Source organism: Physeter macrocephalus, chromosome 14, assembly GCF_002837175.3.
Source record: "Physeter macrocephalus isolate SW-GA chromosome 14, ASM283717v5, whole genome shotgun sequence".
NCBI classification, from domain to species: domain Eukaryota; kingdom Metazoa; phylum Chordata; class Mammalia; order Artiodactyla; family Physeteridae; genus Physeter; species Physeter macrocephalus.
Genome location: NC_041227.1, coordinates 50,145,244 through 50,168,629, shown reverse-complemented (window position 1 = coordinate 50,168,629; position 23,386 = coordinate 50,145,244). Strand labels below are relative to the sequence as shown.

Genomic DNA, 23,386 nt, shown 5'->3' with positions numbered 1-23,386 from the left:
CTGCGCGTCCGGAGCCTGTGCTCCGCAACGGGAGAGGCCACAACAGTGAGAGGCCCGCGTACCGGAAAAAAAAAAAAAAAAAAAAAAAAGGAAGGAAAGGTTCGTGGATGAACCTTGAAGACATTATGCTCAGTGAAAGAAGCCAGACACAAAAGGACAAATATTATATGATCCCATTTATATGAGATACCTAGAGTCTTCACGTTCACAGAGACAGAAAGTAGAAGGGTGGTTGCCAGGGCATGGAGAGGGGGAGTGGGGAGTTAATGTTTAATGGGTGCAGAGTTTCAGTTTTGCAAGATGAGAAAGTTGTGGAGATGGATAGTGGTGATGGTTGCACAGCAGTATGAGTGTATTTAATGCCACTGAACTTGCACTTTAAAATGGTAAAAATGGTAAATTTTATGTTATGTATATTTGATCACAATAATAAAAAAAATCACATTGGAAAAGTCTGAAACAAAATAGTGGTAAATAGTGCCAGCTTGGAGAGAGGGTCCATCTCCCATGAGACTCTGTTGAGAGTGTGGCATTGAGATGGAAGGGGAAGGAGACACCCACTCCCCGACCCCCTACTCTCCCACCTCCACCCATGACCTTCCTTTGGCCCAGAGTCACCATGATGGTGGCAGATAAAGTCCCCTGTGGAGAAGGGAAGAAGGGACCCCATGTATGAATTTCCCACTGCTGCTGTAACAGATCAGCACACTCTTTAGTGGCTTAAAAAACAACACAAATGTATCATCTTACAATTCTGGAGGTCAGAACCTGAAATCAGTCGCGCTGGGCTACGATCAAGGTGTCGGCAGGGATGTGCTCCTTCTGGAGGCTCTGAGGGGAGAATCCTTTTCCTTGCCTTTTCCAGCTTCTGGAGCCTGTGTTCCTTGACTTGTGGCCCCTTCCTCCTTCCTCAAGCCACATCTCTCCAATCTCTGCCTAAGTTGGGCATCCCATGGCCTTCTCTGCTGATGTGTCTCTGTCTCCAGTCTCCCTCTCTGCCTTTCCATTATAAGGACTCCTGTCATTGGATGCAGGGCCCACGGTGAATACAGGATGATCTCATCTTGAGATTCTTAGTTTAATTACATCTGTAAAGAACCTCTTTCCAAATAAGTTCACATTCCCATGTTGCAGGGGTTAGGACTTGCACTTGTTGTCTTTGGGGGACCGCCATTAGCCCACTGCAGGGCCCAGCTTGCGACTGTACCCTGGGTTGATTTGCCTCTCCTGGGGTGCTCTCCCCCATGTCCCTGCTCCTGTGCCCGAGGGTCACTTCCAAAAGCAAAGCCCCTGCACCCAAGCTCTGTGTTCAGGGGGACCTGGGCCAGGACCGCTGTGGCCTCTGACTCTTCTAGGTTGAAAGGAGGAGTGTCGCTCTTGCCTTTCAGCAGATTCGATGTTACGCCAGCCCCCCATCCACGTCAGAAGAGCTCTGGGGATGAGGGCCGGACAGAGGGAGAGGTAGGGCTGTGACTGCGTTGAGTCAGAGGTCTGGGAGGGATGAAGGAGGCTGGCCTGTGGTGCTGGAGGTGGCACTCCAACATCAAGAGGTCAGCTTGGGTCATGATTCTGCCCACCAAGCTGGGTCAGACCAAGGGGCTAGGGGCAGACAGCCTCAAGCTCCGAAAGCTAAACTTGGCCTCTTTAACAGACCCCAAGTGACCCCCACAGCTCAGTCCCTGAGGCCTTAGCTGCCCAACCAGCCCCTACCCCAAGCTGCCCCTGCTTTGAGGAGAGGCCAGGGTTCCAGGCCATCCACTTCTCCCCTCTGCCTGGGGCCACCACCCAATGTGACTGTAACTAGTCACAGGCAGCTAGTTATTTATTTATTTGGCCACACTGCACAGCATGTGGGATCTTAGCTCCCCAACCAGGGATCAAACCCACGCCCCCTGCAATGGAAGTGCAGATTCCTAACCACTGGACTGCCAGGGAAGTCCCAAAGGCAGCTATTTAAATTAATTAAATGGATATGAACATGTCATATATTCATGTAAATAAAAAATATAAACAACAAAATTAAACATCCAGTTGCATGAGTCACATTCCAAGTGCTCAATAGCTACATGTGGCTCGTGCCTCCCTTAAAATACAGAATATTTCTAGCATTGCAGGAAGTTCCTTTGGCCAGGGCTGCTCCGAGTCATCCCTGGACCAGCAGAGGCTGCGCCCTTTCTTGGGAAGAGGATGAATTGGGTGGGTGTGGAGTAGGGACCCCAGGGCCAGGAGGAGGGGATGTTTGTCCAGAGCCGGCTTGTGTTGACTCATCGGTTCCGAGGCCTGAGCCCGGGGTGAGGGATTAAGACTGAGCCAGTGACCAGAGAATGGCCCGGGAGGGCAGCCTGTGGTGACTGGGCCTCCTGGGTCCAGGGCAGGAATGTTTGACCTCAGCAGAGAGAGTGGACAAAGGGCCCGGACAGGTCCAGACTGGGGTAGAGAGGCAAACTCGCGGACATAGGGGCAGCTCTAGTTTAAATCACAAATGGCAAAAACACAGCACCTACTGGTTCACTTGCTACAGCCTAGACTTCCTTTCCTGCAAGGCCTGCAGACCCCCGCCTTCCTGACCCCCATCCACCTTTCCAGAGCCTGATGCTTTCATCGTTCATCTGCCACTGCCCCATGGATGGGCATTTAAGTCATTTCATTTATTTAAATGCTGTTGTCGGCTTGCTTTTCTATCCCTTTCTCTTCCCAGACCAGGGTATACAGGCTGTATCTTGTTAGCTGCTGTATCCCTAGGACGGGGTATACAGTAGGTGCTCCATAAATGGATGGGTGAACATGTGGGAGGCACTTTTGGGGGCAGGTGGTCAAGATCCTCCCCTCGGGACAGGGAAACCTGATTCCCATGGAAACATCAGTGATGCTCAGGAGGGAAGATAAGGAGGAGGGAACCTGGGGTCCCTGCCTGCCTCCAGTGAGAGGCTCCAACCAGCCTCAACCTGGGATCTGGACACTTTCCTCACAGTATCCCCGGGACCCCCAATCTGTGACTTTGCCTGGGGTGCTCCATCCTTGGGGACATGGGAGAGGTGCCATCATCCACCAGGGACCTCATACTTAGACCGTCCCCCACCCCAATCCTCTGCCGCCAACTCCCTGAAGGCAGGAACATGTGCCCATTGTATTCCACTTGTATCCTGAGTGCCTAGAGCAGCACTTGTTACATAGTAGGTGCTCAATAAATATTGGACGAATGGACGAATGACTCCCTTCTCTTCCACCATGGTCCTGACTCAGGACCTACTAGCCCTTGGTTGGTCCTCCTCTGGGGATCTTCCCCAGGACCATGGTGCAGTGACCCTCTCGTTCACTCATTCATTCATTCATTCAACATGACATTGGGCACCTACTCTGTGCCTGGCACCTGCTGAATGGTGGTGGAGGTGGAGACAAGGGTGCTGGCTCAGACCGTAGAGTTTAAATCCGGAGGCCCCTCCTGACCTTCCTGAGCAGGCATTGAATGCCTTGGAGCTTCAGTTTCCACATCTGAAAAATGGGGAGAGGAAGAGAGCCAGTTTGTCATCTTTGTTGTGGCGATGGTTTCACCATTGTGTGCTTGTGTCAAAACTCATCAGATGGTACACTTTAAATATATACACTCTGGGCTTCCCTGGTGGCGCAGTGGTTGCGCGTCCGCCTGCCGATGCAGGGGAGCTGGGTTCGCGCCCCGGTATGGGAGGATCCCGCATGCCACGGAGCGGCTGGGCCCGTGAGCCATGGCCGCTGAGCCTGCGCGTCCGGAGCCTGTGCTCCGCAACGGGAGAGGCCACAACAGTGTGAGGCCCGCGTACCACAAAAAAAAAAAAAAAAAAAAAAAAATATATACACTCTGTTGTACGTCCATCACACCTCAACGAAGCTAGAAAACACAGTGCCGACCCTCTGAGCCAAGCACTTAGCACAGGGCCTGGCATATAGTAAACGCTCAACAGAAGTTGTTATCGTCTGTCATTGTTATGTGTCTTACTTCACTGAATCCTTTTAAGACTCTATGGAGCAGGTGCCAGAGAGTCCCGATTTTGCAGGTGGAGAAACCCAAGTTCAGAGAGTTGAAGACATTTCCCCAGGGTCACACGGCTAGGAAATGAAGGAGCTGGGATTTGACATCTTAGCTCCCTGGCTCTTCCCCATTTTACAGATGGAGAAATTGAGGTTCAGTGAGGTTAAGCCCCTTGCCTAAGATCACACAGCTGGGCGCATGGCAGAGCCAGGATTCAAATCCAGGTTGGCTTCAAGCTAAAACCTGATTTGATTTCATATTCTCTCCCCTGTGGCCTGGCCTGGCCATTACTCAGGCCCCCAGGCGCAGGAGGGAATGGGGTCCTGACCTCCTGACCTGGGCCATTCCCAGGGGCTGTAACACACTGGCCCCAGAAATGTAGCCCCACCGGTCTGGGCAGCATGAGCCCTGGCAGGCAGGGCAGGAGGAAGTAGGCTTGGTCGTGGGGAGGGGAGTTTTGGGGTTGGGTTGGGTAACCTGTCCTGCGAGGATCCCAGGCCTGGCAGAGCCTGTCTGGCCCCATGGCCCCACCCAGCTCCACTCTCTGCCCTGGCAGCGTGACCTCCTCACTGGGTGGCCCTCACAGCTTGATCTGAGAGGCCCAGGGATGGGCTTGAAATGAGGTGTCCAGAGATGTGGGGTAGGTTGTGCTGGAAAGACACCCAGGGTTCAAGATGAAGCCTGGATCTTCAAGATGTGATGATGGGGCAGTCTGGCTGGGCCAGAGTGGATGCCAGCCTGTGGGTGAGGCCAGGTCCAAGAGTTCCCCTGCTGAGCAGAGGGTTAACCCCTCAGTGGCTGGGTCCTGGGGCAAGGGCCAGGGTGGCCAGGACCACTGAGGGCTCAGCGTAGCCCCTATTCAACCACTGGTCAGGAGCTGTTTGAATACTTTGACAGCAGACACAGGTATACAGGTGCACACCTGCATCCAGAGAGGGCCAGCAGGAAGGTCATCTGAGCAGTGGCTCCCTTGGGGAGCAGCAGAGTGGGGCTGCCTGGCAGGCAGTGAAGAGGTGGCCAGGATGGGGCAGCCTTCCAGAGGCCCTGGGCTGGTGGGGGCCTGAAGCACATTCTTGGGGGATGACTCAGGGGCAGGCCGAGTGGGTGACTCACCATGGACCCTCTCCTGTCCCTGCTGCCAGGGCCCAGCCTCCCCTCTGGTCCCAGGGGAGCTGTGGGGAGCTCATTAGGCCCCCAGCCCAGGGCTGAGTGTGTCAGCCCATGTGGGCTGGAGGGCCAACATGATTTTCCATCCCCTGCATTGTTTTGCAAGAAAAGTAAATACATGTTACAAAACACAGGGTGAAGCTGGGCCAGCCCGCTCCTGTCCCCTTGGAGGGCAGGGAGGAGCGGGACCTCCATGCCAGGTGCTCTGCACACATCATCGAGCGCTGGCTCGTCCCCATTTTACAGATGGGGAAACCCGGTTCAAAGAGGTTAAGCCACCTACCCAAGGTCACACAGCTGGTTGTATGGCAGAGCCAGGATTCAAACAGAGGTTGGCCTCAAGCTACAGCCTGTGGGTTCTTCCCAGGCAGGTATAGACCAGGGCCTGAGCATGTGCTGCATCTCTTTCTGTTCACAGCTGTGTTTCTCAGGGTGGCCCAGAAACCCACACGCTTCAGCATCCCAGGGAGTATGTGTTTGTTAACATGCAGATTCCTGGTCTCTACCAAGACCCACCCGCTTGTAATCTCAGAAGAGGGACCCTGGAACCTGCATTTTTAAATGCTCCCCAGATTGGGGTGAGGCCATACCATTGGAGATGGGAGAATGACTGTCTGCAGGAGAACGGGCTGGGCCTCCACCCTAGGAGGAGAAGGCCCTGTGGTAAGGAACAGCCCTCTGGTCCTGCACACCCCTCTCTCCAGGACTGGGGCAATGCTGCCCTCCTTGTTTCAAACTGGTTCACAGAAACAACCGAGCCAGCCAGGGAGTGAGTGAGCACCTCTCCAGCTGCTGGGGAAACAATGACAGCAAATAGGAAGGGTGTGGGTGACCCTTCAGAAGGTGGTGGCCTCCTGGGAGCCAGCAGCCTGACCCAGCTGTAGGGAGGGGACAGAGTTCAGGGGCCAAGGATAGCCTGGTTGCCAGGGAACAGGATGGCCCTACAGGTACCATCTCCGTGAGGTTAACCACCACGTCAACCGCAGGAAAGCAAACACTCTCCCGGAGACCCCACCCCACGGCACAGGCAGAGCAGATGAGTCACTTGGCATAAGAGGGCTCCATGGAAGCAAACAAATCCCATCTGCCCAGAGGAGGAGTCACAGGGCCAGATCACAGCTCCCACCCCATCCGGCCTGCCCACAGAGCAGCGTACACACGTGTGTACACACGTGCACACACGTGCACACACACACACACACACACACACACACACACACAAACACACAGCAGCACCAGCTCGGAAACCAGATTTTAGAGACTGGAGGGAGGAGGGATGGTGCAGCACAACTCAAATTCCTCCCTAAATCTGCTAATCCTCCCTGAAGCACCTGGGCTGGGCCCAGCCTAATCAGCGGAAGCCTGGCCCCTATGCCCAAGCCCAGGAGGGTGGAGGCGGGTGGGAGTCTGAGAGCGCGGGGCCAGAGCAGGCTAACCCAGGAACCAGCCCAGCTGGGCACGGGGCCTCTCAGTGCTCTTCTCTGGAACATGAGATAAGAGAGCTTCCTCCCCTGGGGGAGGGCTGGGAAGCCTTCACCAGTACGGGTCCTTGGGGAGAGTCAATCAGCTGAAGCATGTTGGCCACATGCCGTGTTGCCTGGCACGGAGTTGGTCCTCAATAAACGAGAAATGGCATTAAATCATGTGTCACAGCTGTCACTCAGCAGCTGAGCTACAAGCCTGCTAACCTGAAGGTCCCTACTTAGGTTCCCTCCCAAAAGCCAAATTTCACTTTTCTAGGAGGTGGGGAGAAGGAACATATGAAAGTTTGGAGAAGTCCAGAGTTCTGACACATTTTGGAGGAGTTCCTATAATTGCTTGTAACCCTCAACCCCACGAGCACGAGCCTTCAGCTGCAGAGGTAATCCCCTCCCATTTGTGGAGCCCTCACTCAGTGCCAGGGTGCATACCAAGTGCTTAACACATGGGACCTCACCCTAGGAGGTGGATGCTATAGTTGTGCCCATTCCACAGATGAGGAAAACTGAGGCTCAGAGAGACAAAATGACCTGCCCACAAGCTGTTCACATAGCTGAAAAGGACTGAGCGAGGACTCCACCCCAGGACTCCCCAGGCTGCTCCCCCTCCTCCCCATCTTCAGAGCTCTGATAACGCTCTTCTCCCCAGGCTCATCCCAGTTGGCTTTGTATTTGTTTTTTAATTAATTAATTGATTAATTAATTAATTTGGCTGCATCGGGTCTTAGTTGCGGCATGTGGGATCTTCGCTGCGGCCTGCAGGGTCCTTGGTTGCGGCGTGCAGGCTCTCTAGTTGTGGTGCGTGGGCTTAGTTGCCCCACGGCATGTGGGATCTTAGTTCCCTGACCAGGGATCAAACCCACGTCCCCTGCATTGGAAGGCGGATTCTTAACCACTGGACCACCAGGGAAGTTTGGCTTTTTAGTTGTTGTATCTTTGTCTCTGGCCTTAGACTATCAGCAACTTGAAGGTAGAGAGGCTTCTTTCCTCAGCATGGGTTCTATTTTGCCCAAGTGTTATATCTTCCAAAATCCTTATCAACCAGTATCTTTCAGTCCAGTCAGAATGTCCGACAACGAAGGAGGTTAGTACCATAGAGTGTGGTACTGAGTGGGCACTGACAGAGGGGCACAAAGTGGGGAGGGGGCGGCAGGGAAGGCTCTGGGAAGAGGGAATGCCAGGCTTGGGTCATTTTGAAATGAGTTTTTAAAGAGTAGCTGAAAAAAGCCATTGGAAAAGCAATCTAAGCACATATAAAAATAATATCCAAAGGAAATTTTAAAAAATAAAATAAAATCCAAACACTATAAAAGAGCATATAATGAAAATTCAGATTTCTCTCCTGAGGGGACTCATGGCTAACAGTTTGTTGTGGATCCTTCCAGAAGTTTTCTGTGTGTATATGCACATACATTCCCTGCTTCTCCCTCACACTTTGCTGCTGGTGCCTGACTACATATATGACATCTCATTCTTTTCCAGCTGCATGGTCTTCCCGGTGTAGATATGCCCTGGGGTATTTAACCACCTGATCCTTATCCCAGTGGCCAGCAGGTTATTTCCAGGGCCTCCTCCCTGGCAACACTACTGCCATGAACGTTCCCTAAGGTAGGTTTAGCCTCCAAGGGAAAGGTAATCAGGAGAAGGAAGGAAAAGGGTTTCCACGCAGGGTTGTGCCATAAAGCAGGGTGATGGACAGTGTTCCTTCCTGAGCCCTTTGGCTCACCTGGGGTGCAGGAAGGGGTCCTGGGTGAGCAAGCTTTGTCCACAGTTCAGGCTTCTGTAGACCCCAGGTCCCTGCGCCTGTCCAGCCTGTGTGCTGAAGCCTTGGCTCCTCCCTGACACCTGCTCCCAATGTCGGCTGGCTGGACTTGCAGTCTCTAGGTGCCGGCCAAGCCCCGTCCTAACCTCAGACTTGGGAAGGGAAGTCCCTTCAGGATGGAGGGAATTGCTCAAGCCCTCGGCTGCCTTGTGAGGAACTCCCCACCTAGGAGGGGCATCTGAGAGAGGAGCTGGGCAAAGCCAAGTTCAGAGGGGAAAGAAAGGTTAGGTTTGACTGGAAGGTCTGTTCAGGGTTCTCCACCTGAGCAGGTGGGGGACTGCAGGCAGGATCCCTCACTCCTGGCTTCTCATAAGAGGCCAGGGACCACCAGGGGCACTTGCTAAAAGATCAGATTCCTGGGACCCTTCCTGCGCTCCCCAGTCAGGAGCTGGGGGTGTGTCAAGGCCCTGGAATCTGCATTTTACAAACACCCCTGGAGATCCTGAGCTGTGGCACCCCCCAGGGTCCTTTATCTTTTTTAGGTCCCCAGACCCTTTTGAAAAGTTAACAATTTGAGGTCGTCAATTTATTATTATTATTACTATTATTATTAATATGTGTGGTTCCCCCTCCCTTAAGAGAAAGGCTCTTTGCTGTTTTTTTGGTTTTTCCCTTTCCTCATCAATGCAGCAGAACCAGGAAGCCAAGGCTGGGAGAGTGTTCATGTCTGTTGAATGAGTCAATGAATGAACCCGCTGAAAGAGATAGACCCTCCCCCCAAAAATGCACATTTGGACACACACATTTTGTTTTGTTGTTGTTGTTGTACGCGGGCCTCTCACTGTTGTGGCCTCTCCCGTTGCGGAGCACAGGCTCCGGAAGCACAGGCTCAGCGGCCATGGCTCACGGGCCCAGCCGCTCCGCGGCATGTGGGATCTTCCCGGACTGGGGCACGAACCCGTGTCCTCTGCATCGGCAGACGGATTCTCAACCACTGCGCCACCAGGGAAGCCTACACACACATTTTGAAAGCAACTGTAGGAGGATCCACAGACCCGCTTAAGCCCATCCGCAGATGCCCCCTTAGGAATAAGGTTTTCCTAAAGTCTCTGTAACACTTCAGAACTGAAGTCCTGGGCTTCCCTGGTGGTGCAGTGGTTGGGAGTCCGCCTGCTGATGCAAGGGACACGGGTTCGTGCCCCAGTCCGGGAGGATCCCACATGCCGTGGAGCGGCTGGGCCCGTGAGCCATGGCCACTGAGCCTGCGCGTCCGGAGCCTGTGCTCCACAACGGGAGAGGCCACAACAGGGAGAGGCCCGCGTACCACAAAAAAACAAAACAAAACAAAACAAAAAACTGAAGTCCTTTGGTGGCAGGGACACCAATGGCCTAAAGGACATTGTTCTCAGATGCTCTGGGGTCTGGGACAGGAAAAGCCTGTAGGCATCAACTTCCCCACCAACCTCCTTATTTTTAAAATAAAAAACAGCTGGTGAAGGGACTGCCCTGAGGACTCTGGATACCCAGTGGGGGCCCCTTTTTCTCTGCCCCTCAGACCTCATTGCTCCCCATTTGAGCCCTTTGGCCATAGCTTATCTCCGATGCCTTCTGGCATCTCCCGGGGGACTGTGTGCTCCTCTTTCCCAGCTGGGCCCAGAACCCCCAGCGCCCTCCAGAGTGGTGCTGAACCCTCCCCGCTGCCAGGGCCCCACTCTGGCTCACCGCCAGACTCAGTTCAGTGTCTGCTATCTGTAGCCTTCTCTACTGGCACACGGCGCAACGGGGCCACGGTCTAACCTGGACTCGTGCTGGCACAGAGTCTAACTTGGCACTTCCAGTGCTGTGCTAAGTGCTTTGTGTGAATTAACTACAGGAACCTCCTATGGGATGGGGGCAGTTGTTATCACTGTTTGACAAATAAGGAAACTGAGGCTGGGAACGGCAAGAAGCCTTGCCAAGGAGTCAGCTGACTGTAGCGGCAGGATTTGAACTCAGGCAGGCGCACTCCAGAGCTCCCTTCTCTCAATTGCCATCGACACTGCTACCACCTGAACGTAATTCGCTAGCTATCCGAGGCATAGAGACCCATCCAGTGTCTGCCACACCTGGGAGGTGGGCACCCACCTGGGTTCAGCCAACGAGAAGGGAGCGCTGATGCCCAAGAGGCGCAGCAGAGAGCCAGATGGGGCCCTCAGTCAGGGGGGCGCCAGGCCCGGAGTGCGGGGGTGAGGGGGGTACTGAGCACGCTCGGGAAAGTGGCCAGCGAGCCCCCGCCCGCCTGCCCAGCATCTCGAATGTTCGTGCTGGGCGGTGGGCTGTGTCCTGACAAGACCCGGTGTCCCCACCCCCAGTCCGGAGCGGACGCCCCACTCGATCTGGCCCGGCGCCTTACGCGCCTGGAAGCCCCGCCCTCCTGGTGCCCCTCCTCCGGGAAGGTAAGCACCACCTTCTCGGGAGCTGCCGGGAGAGCCAGTGGCCTGCGAGCGCCCCGCCCCCCGCGAGTAGTGACCGCGCGCCGCCGCCGCGCAGCACTCGGGGCACCAGTGCCGCGGCTCGCTCACCTGCGCCCGCTGCCTGCCCCTTGGTGCGCTCCGGGGCCTCCGCAGCCCAGTGCCCAGCCCGGCGCCGCGACCCGACGTCCCACCCGCCCACCCTGAGCGCCACCATGAACTCGCTCTTCAAGAAGAGAAACAAAGGCAAATACAGCCCCACGGTTCGGACCCGCAGGTGAGGAGGCGCCCATGCGCAGCGCGCTTGGCGGCGCGCTGGGCCGGGATGCACCGCCCAGGGCGTGGGGGGCACAGCCGGGCCTCGAGGGCTGAGGGGGATGGGGGGGTGCGCAGGAAGCACTGCCCTGGGAGGCCCAGGGGGCTGGGAACCCAGCCAGGAGTGCGCGAGTCGCGGGAACGCGGGGCCCGAGGGCCACCCTTGAGCTGGGAAGCACCGCCAAGGTGGGGATGCGGATGGGCTGGGGGCGCCGAGGGAAAACACGCTATTTGGCACCGGAGAGTTCTAGGAGCCCAGAGAGCACTGGCTTGTGTGCTTAGAGGGCAAGGAACTTAGCTGGAGGTACAGGGGATCTCGGTGTTGCGGGGTCGCCCTTGCGCCAAGGGTCCTCCTGGGCCAGGAAGCACCGCCAGGGTGGGGAGTGGTGTGTCCTCTGGAGGACGCTACACCCAAGGCCGGGGAGTGGGGTGCGCAGGGGACCTAATAAGCATCGTCTAGGGGCGCACCCGGGCCGTGAAATTGAGCTGGAGCGTGAGGCGTTGAGTGGCGGGCGTTCACCAGTGCTTCTTGGAGAGCGCGCAGGTGCTCCTGGCGTCAGGCAGGCGGGGGTGGGGGTGGGGGTGGGGGCGCCTGGTGGAGTTGTGCCACCTGCGGCAGCACTTCCCAGCATCTGCCATCCTGCGCTCTAGAACCTGGTCCAGGGGAACCGGTGGGTGTGGGGTCGGGTTGGGGGAACCTGGGCTGAGGCACCCCTTGTCCACCACCCGCCCCGGGGTCTGCGCATCGGCTGAGAGACGATGGGGCCTTCTCCCTGCGTGATTTCTCAGGGGCGTGGCTGCCCCCTGAGAAATCACAAAGCCCCGAAACTGGCGGCGTCTCTAAGCCTCGGGTTCTCAGGGCTGCCTGGGAAGGGAATAACGTGTCTCAGTGTGTTTGCTTTGAAACGGCAGCCCACGTCGGTTTTAAGCCTAATGTATTCACTTCATAACTGGAGATGCTGAGATGGAGAGTGGGGGCAGAATCAGACCCTGCCTTGTCCTCTCTCTAAGGAAAATGGGACGGGGCCTCCTAGCTGGGAGGGAGCCTTTACCAGACTTCTCTCGACAAGGGGCTTCAGGCATGTGGGGAACTCAGCAATTTCATAGCCCACCTGCCTGGGAGTATCCATGCCAAAGTGCCCTCACCTGAGACAGCCCCTCCACCGGAAGCAGTCCCTCACTCCCTCCCAGGCCCCAGATGAAAGCGAGGACACTCTGTCCTGGGTTCCCACCCTGCCCCTGTGGTCCAGTCCAGGCAGACCTGTCTGACAGGTGCAGGTGGCCTGGGCACCGGCGTGGGGAGTGTGGGCCTTCCATTTCTTTGAGTTCCAGTCCTTTCAGAAACTCCCCTGTCCTGTGATCCCACTGCCTTTGCATTGTTTCAAGCTCAGAGACATTTCTTCCCCTCCCCTCCCAAGATTCCCGCCGCCCCCCCCATATACCCGCAGACACAGGCTTCCCTGGGTCTTTCACATCCCCAGGGAATGGGCGGGGCCCGGCATGCTTTTCCTCTGTGGCTGAGTCCAGCTGGCTCTCAAACCCAGCTGGGGTCCCGTCCAGTCCCTGAACTGTTCTTTCAGACGTTGCACAATCAAATGCTCCGTGCCAGGCACGGAGGACTATTCTGTTCTCCCCCCACCAAGACTGGGGCCCCTCCAGTCCTGCACACACGCACACACCCACACACCAGGAGGTGGGCCAGCCTCGCCCTGCCCTCTGCCTCCCCCGTCCCTCAAGCTCCCCCTTCCTCCAGCTCTCCATCCATCCAGTTCCCCAAGGGCTGGGCTTGGACCTAACAAAAGTTATAATGAATCCAGACAAGCTGGGAGGGTCTTGGCCTTCCCAGCAGAGGGTAGGAAGGAAGGAATTCCCATCCTTTACAGCTTCGGGGACTCGGGGTGGCAAGGACACAGGTCCTGCCCCTCTCAGTACTCCTGGCCCCAAGCAGCCACCTTCTGCCCCTGGCTGAATGACCTCAGCTTAGAGGTCTCTTTCTCCAGGAAGCCTTTCTGATTCTGTCCCCAAGATGGGGTGAGAGACTCTTCCTTCACACCCCCGTGGCCCCGCACAGTCACAGCCCTGGGTAGGAGCCAGGTGCCCACGGTCGTACCAGCCCAGCATGTTCCTCTGCCCCTTCCCCTTGGCGGGGACAAGTTCATGGGCTACATTGTGGGGCGGGGGTTGCCTCTTGCCCAATTCTGTCAACAAGAATCTCTTGAGTGTTACCCAGTGCATAGCCCTGTACCTGTAACTCTAAGATGTGGTCGCTGGTCACAGGGTGCTGACCCCCAAGTTATTCTTGCACCCTGAGTTTTCTGGGGCCCTCCTCCTCTGTCTGGAGGAAGGCGGGCGGGGTTGCCAGTGAGATTCAGCATTGAGGAGGGTAGGAGCTCCCTACCTCTGGTCCCAGCTCTGCTACATCTGCTGTGGGCAGAAACCTCTCTGAGCCTCAGTTTCCTTGTCTGCAAAGCAGGGATGGTGCTAATGTCTTCTGCATAGGGTTGCTGGGAGGAGCACATGTAACAACGGAGAGAATGCCCCCAGCACATAGGAATTACCCAGCCTGAGGGTCAGCATCCCTGTCCCCAGCAAAGGGGATCCAGGAACCAGGACTTGCGACCTTCACACCCAGCAGTCACGGGCTTTGGACTGCACAAGTGAACAGAGAGCCCCCTTGGACAAAACCACCCCTCCCTGTTTGTCAGCCTTTTAGCAGCTGAAACTGGGTGTGAACTCAGCTGCTCTCATTGCCCTGGTTCCTAATGACAGGTGTGGGAACTGGTGTGCACACCTGAACTAATGACAGGGTCAGGCCTGATGGTGCAGGTCACTGAGGATAGTATCCAACTCAGCAGGGAGGGTCTCGAGGGGCCCTGGTCCTACCGCCCTGCTTTGTGGCTGAGAGTACAGCTCCAGCCAGCCCCTGCTTCCCTGCTGTGTGACCTAGGGAGAGCTGCTTGACCTCTCTGAGCCTCTTTTTTCTCACCTGTAGAATGGGCATAAAAGTAGTACCTGCCTGGTGATATCGTTGGCATGAGGATTAAATGAAATAATGCAGGGAAGGATTGAGAATTATAGGAAGCCTCAGTCCATGGCAGCTATGATGATTATAACTATTGAATAAATTCGAATAGGCACCTACTATGTGTCTGGGATTGAGCTGGATGCCGTGATGGACAGGCAGTGCACTGCACAACTCCAGGGGTACCATTCCCGGGCGGTCGGGGTGGATGTGGAAGAGACATTGACAATCTCTCTGCACTTGATGGAATTTTGCTTAATTACCAGTGTGGTTACAGGACTGTGTCGTGGTGGTGATGGGAGCCTGGTGCAGGGGGACATAGAGCTGGACAGACGAGGTCTCCAGCCTGATGGCTCTCGTGCTCCCTGACTGGTCTGAAGTGAGGGCTGTCAGGGTTACGGGGAGACCTGGGCTATCAGGGAGGACTTCCTGGGGAGGTGTCTGCCCTGTCATCGGGAGAAATGGAGTGGTTAGATCCAGCTCCGGAGTTAGACTGAATTCTGCCTGTTGATCTTGGCAAAGAAATTTGGCCTCACTGTGAGCTTCAGCTTCCCTATCTGTAAAATGGGGCTAATTTTGCCCCTCCACACAGGCCTGGGCCCCAATAAGCACCCAGCAGCCTCGCCTCGCTTCCTGACCTCACCTGGGCACAGTCCTGCAAGAATGGCCCAGTCCTAATGGGTGGGTGCCCTATGTGGGAGGCAGGGCCCAAGGCTTTGGAGGCTGGTGAAAGAGATGCGTGTCCTCCTGGAAGCCAGCTGGGGTACACTGGGCCTCTCGGTGGTTAAAAGCATAGAGTTTGATGTCATCCAGGTGTGAGTTGAAGCCCCAGCTCTGTCTCTTCTAAGCTGTGTGACCTTGGGCAGGTCAGGTAACACCTCTGAGTCTCAGTTTCCTCATCTGTGAAACGGGAGTGATGCAGGAACACCCAGCTGGTGAAGTCACTAGTGGATCAAGCAAGATAATGCATGTGATGGGCCCAGCCCCAGACCAGGGCTTACAGTGAGTGCTCAGTAAATCATAGCAGCCAATATTGGTAATCACACACTGCTGTTAAAGATGAGGATGGTGCTAAGACTAGAGGTGACCAGGCAGCTGGTCTTCTTCCAGCTGTGGAGGCTGCAGCCCAAGTGGGGCAGGAGGTCAGCTGACTCTCATTCATTCACCCCAGCATTCACATGGACCCCCCACTTAAGAAGACACATGGAGGGGGACTTCCCTGGTGGCGCAGTGGTTAAGACCCTGAGCTCCTAATGCAGGGGGCCCGGGTTCGATCCCTGGTCAGGGAACTAGATCCCACATGCATGCCGCAACTAAGAGTTCTCATGCCGCAACTAAGGAGCCAGCGAGCCGCAACAAAATAGCCCATGTGTCACAACTAAGACCTGGTGCAACCAAATAAATAAATAAAATATTTTTTTTAAAAAAGAAGATACATGGAGGGACTTCCCTGGCGGTCCAGTGGTTAAGACTCTGGGCTTCCAATTCAGGGGGCATGGGTTCAATCCCTGGTCACGGAACTAATCTCCCACATGCCGCACAGCACAGCCAAAAAAGAAAAGAAGACACGTGGAGAGACACTCATGCACTGATCAGTGACAGCTGGAAAGCTTGAACAGTTTGGGGGAGGGCCCTGTCAGCAAAGCCCACCTCCCACCATGTGGGTGACCAGGACCGAGTGGTCCACACAGCCATTTCTCAACACCTACTGTGCTCCCGGCATGGCCATGGACATTATAGCATCTCATTCTGACACCGAGCCTGCCGGACTGGTGGTGGTGTCCCATTTCACAGAGGGTAACACTGAGGCCAATAGTAAAGGCACTCACCTTGGGCTCACAGCTCACAAATGGCTGATGCTGGGAGTCAGGGCCCCTGGGGAGGGAAACTAAGTCTCCCCACCTGTACTTGGGGCTGGTGGCAGCTGTCTCTGGGGATTGCTGCAGGCCAGATGATGGAGTCATTGGGTTTTGTATCCCTGACTCCGCCCAGCAGCCCTTTCCGCCTCTCCTCTCTCTGGCTTTGCCCTCACTTGCCCAGTTCGCTTGGCAGAAGGAACGAGACCTAGTAAATTAGATTCAGAACAGAACAGAGCTGAACCTATAACAATGGCTGCTAATGCTGGCATTTCAGGCACCGTCAGGGCACTCATCTGGGGACAGGGAGTTTTGTGGGGAGAGGCTGAGCTCAATTCATACCTTTTAGGCAACACTCTAAGGAGGGTGAGGGACCTCTGGAGGGCCCTGGGGGCTTGGGGAGAAGCTGCCTTTGGGAGCGTTTCCAAGGCTCTTTGTCAAGGGAGGAGGACCCAGGAGTCCCAGCTCCTCTCCGCTCTAGGCAGGGCTGTGCGGGGCGTTGCCAGTGCCACCTGCCACTCTCCCAGCCTGCCTGCCCTGGCCTGTCTCAGGAGTGGGAAGACAGAAATGGTCCTTGGTCTTTGTTCTCTCTGCTTTTGATGGGTCTTCTGTCTTCCATCCTCCTGAGCCTGGGGAGGGAGGCCCCAGGTGCCCCTTCCTGCCTCCAGGCAGGTGGAGCCCTTCCCTTTCCTGCATGGGAGGGCCTGAGCAGAGAGTCCCCTGTCCCATCTCCCATCTTCTGTGCGCTCCATAAACAGGCTGCAAGGGCTTCCTTGGCGCAGTGGTTAAGAATCCGCCTGCCAATGCAGGGGACACGGGTTCAAGCCCTGGTCCGGGAAGATCCCACATGCTGTGGAGCAACTAAACCTGTGCACCACAACTACTGAGCCTGTTGTCTACAGCCCGCGTGCCACAACTACTGAGCCCACGTGCCACAACTGCTGAAGCCCGCGCACCTAGAGCCCATGCTCCGCAACAAGAGAAGCCACCGCAATGAGAAGCCCATGAACTGCAACAAAGAGTGGCCCCTGGTCACCGCAGCTAGAGAAAACCCATGTGCAGCAGCGAAGACCCAACACAGCCTAAAATAAAATAAATAAATAAATTTATCTTTTTGAAAAATGGAGGGCAAGCCAGAGTGTTCTGGATGGAGAGACACAAAGGGAGAGTATCAGAAGTGGGGGAGGGGACAACAGAATGGGAACTGGGGAAGGTGTGAACACATGACAACCTCTGAGTTTGAGTCCTAGCTTGGAACAACGTCCCTAAATTATGATTGTATTGTCTTTCTTAGATAATACTACCCTCATCTCTCTTTTCCAGGTGAGGCTCAGAGTTTCAGAGTCTCAGCTGCTATGAGCTGGGAGCAGGCGAGCTGGCTGGTAGGGTGTCCCAGCTGGTCGCCAGCCCATCCTTTCTTGGGCAGAGGGTTTGTCAGGTCTTATATGATAAATGCACAATGGGCTGCTCGCTGGCCAGTAGCTCCACCCCATCAAGGCCTGCTGACCCTGGAAGGCTGTGCAGCTGCAGGAAAACAGTCACGTGCAGAATTCTTTGCTGCGCCAGCAGCCTGGGCTCAGATTTCAGACTCATGGCTTTTAAGGTTTTCACTTCTCCATCCTGGGCATGGAGACTTTTTGGTTCTAGTTGAAGGTTGAGGAAGGATTCTGAGTTTATGCCACCAAGAACAGAGAGGGCTGCAGTCCTGCTGCTCCGGATAAGGAGCTTGACTCTTCTCAACTATAAACTGGGCAACAAAACCCCCATGTTACTGAGAGGGAAGCTGAAGCTAAAGGCAGGGATGGAGGGCTTGGTGGATAGAATAGAAAGAGCCTGGGTTTGGGAGATGCAGACCTGACTTCCAGGTCCAGCTGTGCCTCTTGTCAGCTGTGCTGCTGGCCACATTCCTGCCCCACTCTGGGCTTCATGAAGGCAGGGGCTTTGCAGGCTGTGTGGTCACTGCCACATCCCTGGAACAATGCCTAGCACACAGCAGGTGCTCAGTAAGCAGTGGTGGGAGGTCTGTTTTGAATCTGCAAATCAGAGGCGTGTAGGATAATGGAGAGAACTGGAGGTGACATGTGTGAAGCATCAGGCACATAGTAGGTGCTTCATAAACCAAGGCCAGTACTCCTTGTCCAGTGGTCTCAAACCCGGAATGACGTCATAACAACCGGGAGTGTTGAGATTGGCTTGAGCCCCATTTAAACCTTGCAGAAATCTCCAAGACACACCTTGGTGTTACCCAAAGTGGCTTGAACTTCTGTGTGTGTGTCTGTAATGAGAGCCCAAAAGCACACGCTTTTGGGGAGGTCTTCCCTGGGCAGAAACATATTGGGCCATGAAACGGAGCCGGAGTTACTACACCAGCAGACCTCTCACTTTAGGACCTACTTCCCCAGGATTAATAGACAGTAAATTCCTCCACACCCAGCTAATTACCATGGAAGTTTCTAGTAGGGAGCCTATCAGTCAGTTGACCAGTCAATCTGGTATTTGTTGGGTGCTTCCTGGGTATTTCTTTCTACAAGACTTCCTTCCTGCAGAGACCTGGGGATTCTTCCTCAATCTGCTCCCCTAACCCTGTAACACAAGACCGTGGTTCATTCTCTTGTTCCCAGCCCTGCCTGCACGTTAGAATCATCTGAGCTTTGAAGGTGACGCCCAGGTCCTGTTGCAGACCAATTAAGTCAGAATCAGTGAGGCAGGGCCCAGACTTCAGTCTTTTGATGTGCAGCCATCAAACCCCATGTTTTCACTGATTGCCTTAAGTATATGGGCAATATAACTTGTTCATAGAGTTATATGCACCTTGCTCTTCCTTTAAAAGAGCTAAAGCAGCAGTTGCCTAGTCTGTCGCACTCTATTCTTTTATTCTCAACCTTCCTGTGGTATTTTGTTTTAGGTACATGCCTTGTAAAATGGCATAGAGCTGGCTTTTTTTTTGTTTTCCTGTTCTCACCTGAGAATCTTATCTTTTAGCAGGTGAATTAAACTCACACACATTTATTGTAATGAATGATGTGTTTGGACCTACTCCTGCCATATTATTTTGTATTTCCTATTATCATGCTTTCTCTTTGTTTCCTTCTTGCTCTTTCCCTGCATTTTATTGGACTGAGTTGTATTTTCACAATTAAGTTAGGATACAAGGCCTAAATGGGGCAGAATGGATGAAAATACCCTGACCCAGGCAATCTGAATCTTTGGAATTACAGTTATTGGGGTGCTTTTCTTAATCCTGCTTATTAGACCATAAACTTCTGGACAATAAGGACTTACTGATCTTTTGGTGGGGGCTCTTTCGTAGCCCTTAATGCCAGGCCTCGCATAGGCTTGGGGCTCAATAAATAGGTGTTGAATTGAGCAAACATTTTATATATATATTTATTTATTTATTTTTGGCTGCATTGGGTCTTTGTTGCTGCGCGCGGGCTTTTCTCTGGTTGCAGTGAGTGGGGTCTACTCTTCGTTACGGTGCATGGGCTTCTCATTGCAGTGGCTTCTCTTGTTGCGGAACATGGGCTCTAGGCACACAGGCTTCAGTAGTTGTGGCACGACTTGGTAATGGAGAAGGGCCTATCCACAGGGCCTGTAAGAGGGGCAGAGAGAGGACAAGGATTTGGGGGTGGGGGTGAAAATTTATTCAGCAATTACTGAATATCTAGAAATATTGACAATCTGGAAAACTGGGGTGGGTGACAGCAGTCACCAGCATAGACGCTGACCTTCTGGCCCTAGGCAATTCTCCCTTCCTCCCCAGGCTCAGTTTCTTTATCTACACTGCAAGTAATAATAGTACCAACCTTGATGATGGGTTGTTAGGATCAAAGCGGGACTGTGTGTCAGCGCTGGGGGAAGGTGTAGCCCAGGGAGGGGTTTCTTCTTACCATTTCCTCCCCGCAATGGCCGGTTCAGAGGAACAGGCTGGGAGCCCCTTGTGGTGACATCTTAGGAGAATGACTCACCCTCAGCTACCACCACTGATTGTTACTCAACCACTGGGTTTAATTATACTGATAAAGATGCCAACAAGATGTAAATCACCACGCCTCCCCTGGGTGGTGCACGCCTTGCTGCTTTGTCCCGCCTCCCCAGTATCTCCCGTTACTTTGTTTGTGGAATAGTATTGATATCCCCCATGTTCTGAGGAGATGGCTCTGGCACCTGTTCAAATCTTGGTGTTATCACTTTTCAACTGTGTGACCTTGGGCAGGTTTCTTAACCCCTCTGAGCCTCAATTATCTTCATCTGGAAAATGGAGAGATAAGAATTGTTTCCGTGCTATAAAATGTCTGCTCAATTCAACACCTATTTATTGAGCCCCAACCCTGTGCAAGGCCTGGAATTGAAGGCTACAGAAGGGCCAAACCAAGAGATGAGTAAATCCTTATTGTCCAAAAGTTTATAACCTAATACACAGAATTAAGAAAAGCGCCCCAATTACTATAAGGGTGCCCTTCTCCCAGGGCGGTGAGATTTTAGCAGATGTTGCAGGAAAGGGCTGAGTGGGTGATGGGCACCTAGTGAGTCCTATCAGTGTTTGGTTGTTCGTATTCAGCAATCATTTCTTGCACCTATTGTGTGTGCCTTTGTGGCAGGGGCAGGGCAGGTGTCCTGGAGTGATAGCCTTTGCTCTCTCAACCAGGCGGTTTTTAAAGGAGGTGGAGGCTGGGAGTCACCTAGCCCCCAAGATGAGCTTGGTGGTTGCCTGGGAGCCGCTTAGGGCCTGGCTGGCCCTGGAGGCAGCCTGCCTACATGGCCAGTAAGAGGCCAGACCCCTTCTCTGGGCTCTAGGAGGGGTGAGGCTGGGGAGGCTGATTCCTGGGAGAGGTGTGGGCTCCTGTGCATTCCAGGCATTCCGAGACTGATCCTCCCCGCTGGCACCTACAGAAACAGAATTAACCCCAAAAGGGAGAAACCATGGACATCATCAAGGGCCAGAACATGGGGATTGACTCAGGCCTGGAAGGTGAGGTGGCCCTGGCCAGGGAGGAAGGGCCGTCCCCATCAGACACACTCTTAACCTGCCAGTTCCCATCTCGACACCCGGAAATAGAAAGCAAGTTGGGCTGTGACCGACGGGGCACAGTGACAGCTGGGGTGGGGGTTATGGCAGAGCTGTGGCCTCTCCGTGGTGTCTGGTGTGTGAGCTGTTCCCTGGAGTGGCAGGTCAGGAAAGAGGCCGTTCTCTCAGGCTGGAGGGAGGGATGGCTGGAGCAGGCCACGTGCCCCTGGCTCTGCCCCATGGCCGTGGGCAAGGATGCTACAGCTCCGGTGGCCTGGGAAAGGGTGTGGGGCTGTGGTCTGTGTGCCCTGGCACCGCACAACCAGGCGCCGTGCTCTGATGGGCACAGCTGGGAGCCCTGGATTGTTTTGAAGTCAGGCAGCCAGAGACCCATAGATGAGACCTGGCCTTGGGCAGGTGTCTGGCCAGTCTGTGTGGGTCTGGTGGGAGAGTGGCAGGAAATGACCTTTTATTACATGTCCCTAGGTACCAGGCACTAAGTGAAGTGGGTAGATGCTCTGAGCATCTATCAGCTTCATTATGGCAGAGCTGATGGGCTGCAGTCACTATGGGCTTAGAGCAAAGCGGTCCAGAGGCCCCAGAACCACCCAGAACTGTGCTGTCCTGTTTGTTAACCACCAGCCACATGAGATGTGCTTAGAACAAACTGAGATGTCCTGCAAGTGTACACCACATGCCAGACATTGAGGAACTTACTATGAAAAAAATAATGTAAACTATCTCACTAATAATGTTCTATTCACTAACTGTCAAAATAACATTTTAGCTATATGTGGTTAAATAAAATAGTGTATAAAAGTTAAGTTCATCTGTTTCTTTTTATGTTTTTCATGTGGCTACTAGGAAGACTTAACTACAAATATACTCATACTCTGTTTTTATTGGGCAGCGATGGCCTTGAAAGCAAAGTGACATAGTGCTGACCCCACCCGCTTCTGTTTGCTACCCGGTCAGTAGATGCAATAACCTCATTGTGCGGACAAGGAAATTAAGGGTAGGCAGGTGAAACAAACCTGAGCCTTCGTGGTGTGACAGCCATGTCCAAGGTCCAGAGTGCTTTACAAGGATCATCTCCTTGAATTGTCTCAACCCTCTGGGTGGGGCTGATTCTTATACCCATTTTGCAGATGAGAAAACTGAGGCACAGAGAGACTAACGAACCTGCCCGAGCCCAAACTCAGTCTACGTTCTTTCTCTGGTCCAGGCTGACTCAGTTTCCCTCCCTGCAGAAAGGATGGAGAGGAATGGGCCAGTTGGTGCAGGGTGACCAGGAGAGGGAGAGCTAAAGGCAGCAAAGGTTGGGGTGGGAGAGGCAGGTCCTGGGCGGGAGAGTGAGCTCTCTTCTGAGAGTGTTTGGGAGCATTGGCAAGTTTGAGGCCAGACAATGGTGAGATCTGGTTGCATCGTTGCAAGATCTCTGATAAATGTGCTGAAGCTGGCTGGGGGCAGCGAGAGTCAGGGTGCAAGGAGATGGTTGGGGGTGGCTATTGCATTGGTCCAGGTGAGAGGTGATGCTCTTGATCAAGGTGAAGACCTTAGGGCCCGAGAGAGGATGGAAGCACAGGGCTCTGTTCCTAGGTGGAAGCAGGGGAGGGAGAGGCAGGGATCTGGGGTGGTTCTTGGGGTTCTGCTTAAACGACCTGGTAGATGAGGCCTCCCCACCATTCCGTCCTGTGGTTTCCCAGGTGCAGACAGGGGAGAGTTCTCAGAGCAGCAAAACTCATGGTAGAAACACCCTGAACCTCTCAAATCCTCAAACCTAGTGACCTGATCCTTAGTCCAAACCCAAGGTGGTTCAGCCAGACTGGGCCTGGGAGCCGCGTCCTCCTTGCAGCCTCATTACCCGTATACGTGCGTGGCCTCTCCCTGCAGGAGTTGGAGGAGACATTTCCAAATATTGAGGTTATTTGTGAATTCTCCACGCCCGGGCGAGGTGACATCCACAAGGTGGAAGCAGAGTGCGTGTGTCTGGGCTTGCACAAGGATTGGTGTGGATGGTGTGGGTGGCCCGGGGTCTTTTTTTAGCTCTCCATGCCCGTGGGTTCTCACATGGAACCTTAGCTGCTGGCCTTTATCTGCTCCTTAAAAGGAGCCCAAATCCCTGGGTGGTGACTCCAGGTGGAAGCAGAGAACCCCAGGCTCCCCTCGAGGCAGCACTTTGTATCCCCTCTCTCTCTCTTTTTTTTTAATAAATGTATTTATTTATTTATTTATTTATTTATTTATTTTTGGCTGTGTTGGGTCTTCATTGCTACACGCAGGCTTTCTCTAGTTGCGGTGAACAGGGGCTACTCTTCGTTG

At 54.1% G+C, this 23,386-nt stretch overlaps 1 protein-coding gene across 2 annotated transcripts in view; it reads left to right on the top strand.

Annotated features, from left to right (window-relative positions):
• The first annotated feature begins 10,984 nt into the window (after window positions 1-10,984).
• The window catches only part of PPL (periplakin), a 44,310-nt gene continuing 31,908 nt past the window's right edge, over window positions 10,985-23,386 (top strand). Inside the window, exon 1 of one of the 2 annotated variants that reach the window (XM_055090857.1) lies at window positions 10,985-11,140. In XM_055090857.1, coding sequence (XP_054946832.1) covers window positions 11,079-11,140 — 62 coding nt within the window. In that variant the 5' untranslated portion in view covers window positions 10,985-11,078. The remainder of the gene's footprint in view (window positions 11,141-23,386) is intronic. The other variant, XM_028500071.2, reaches the window with a different exon arrangement.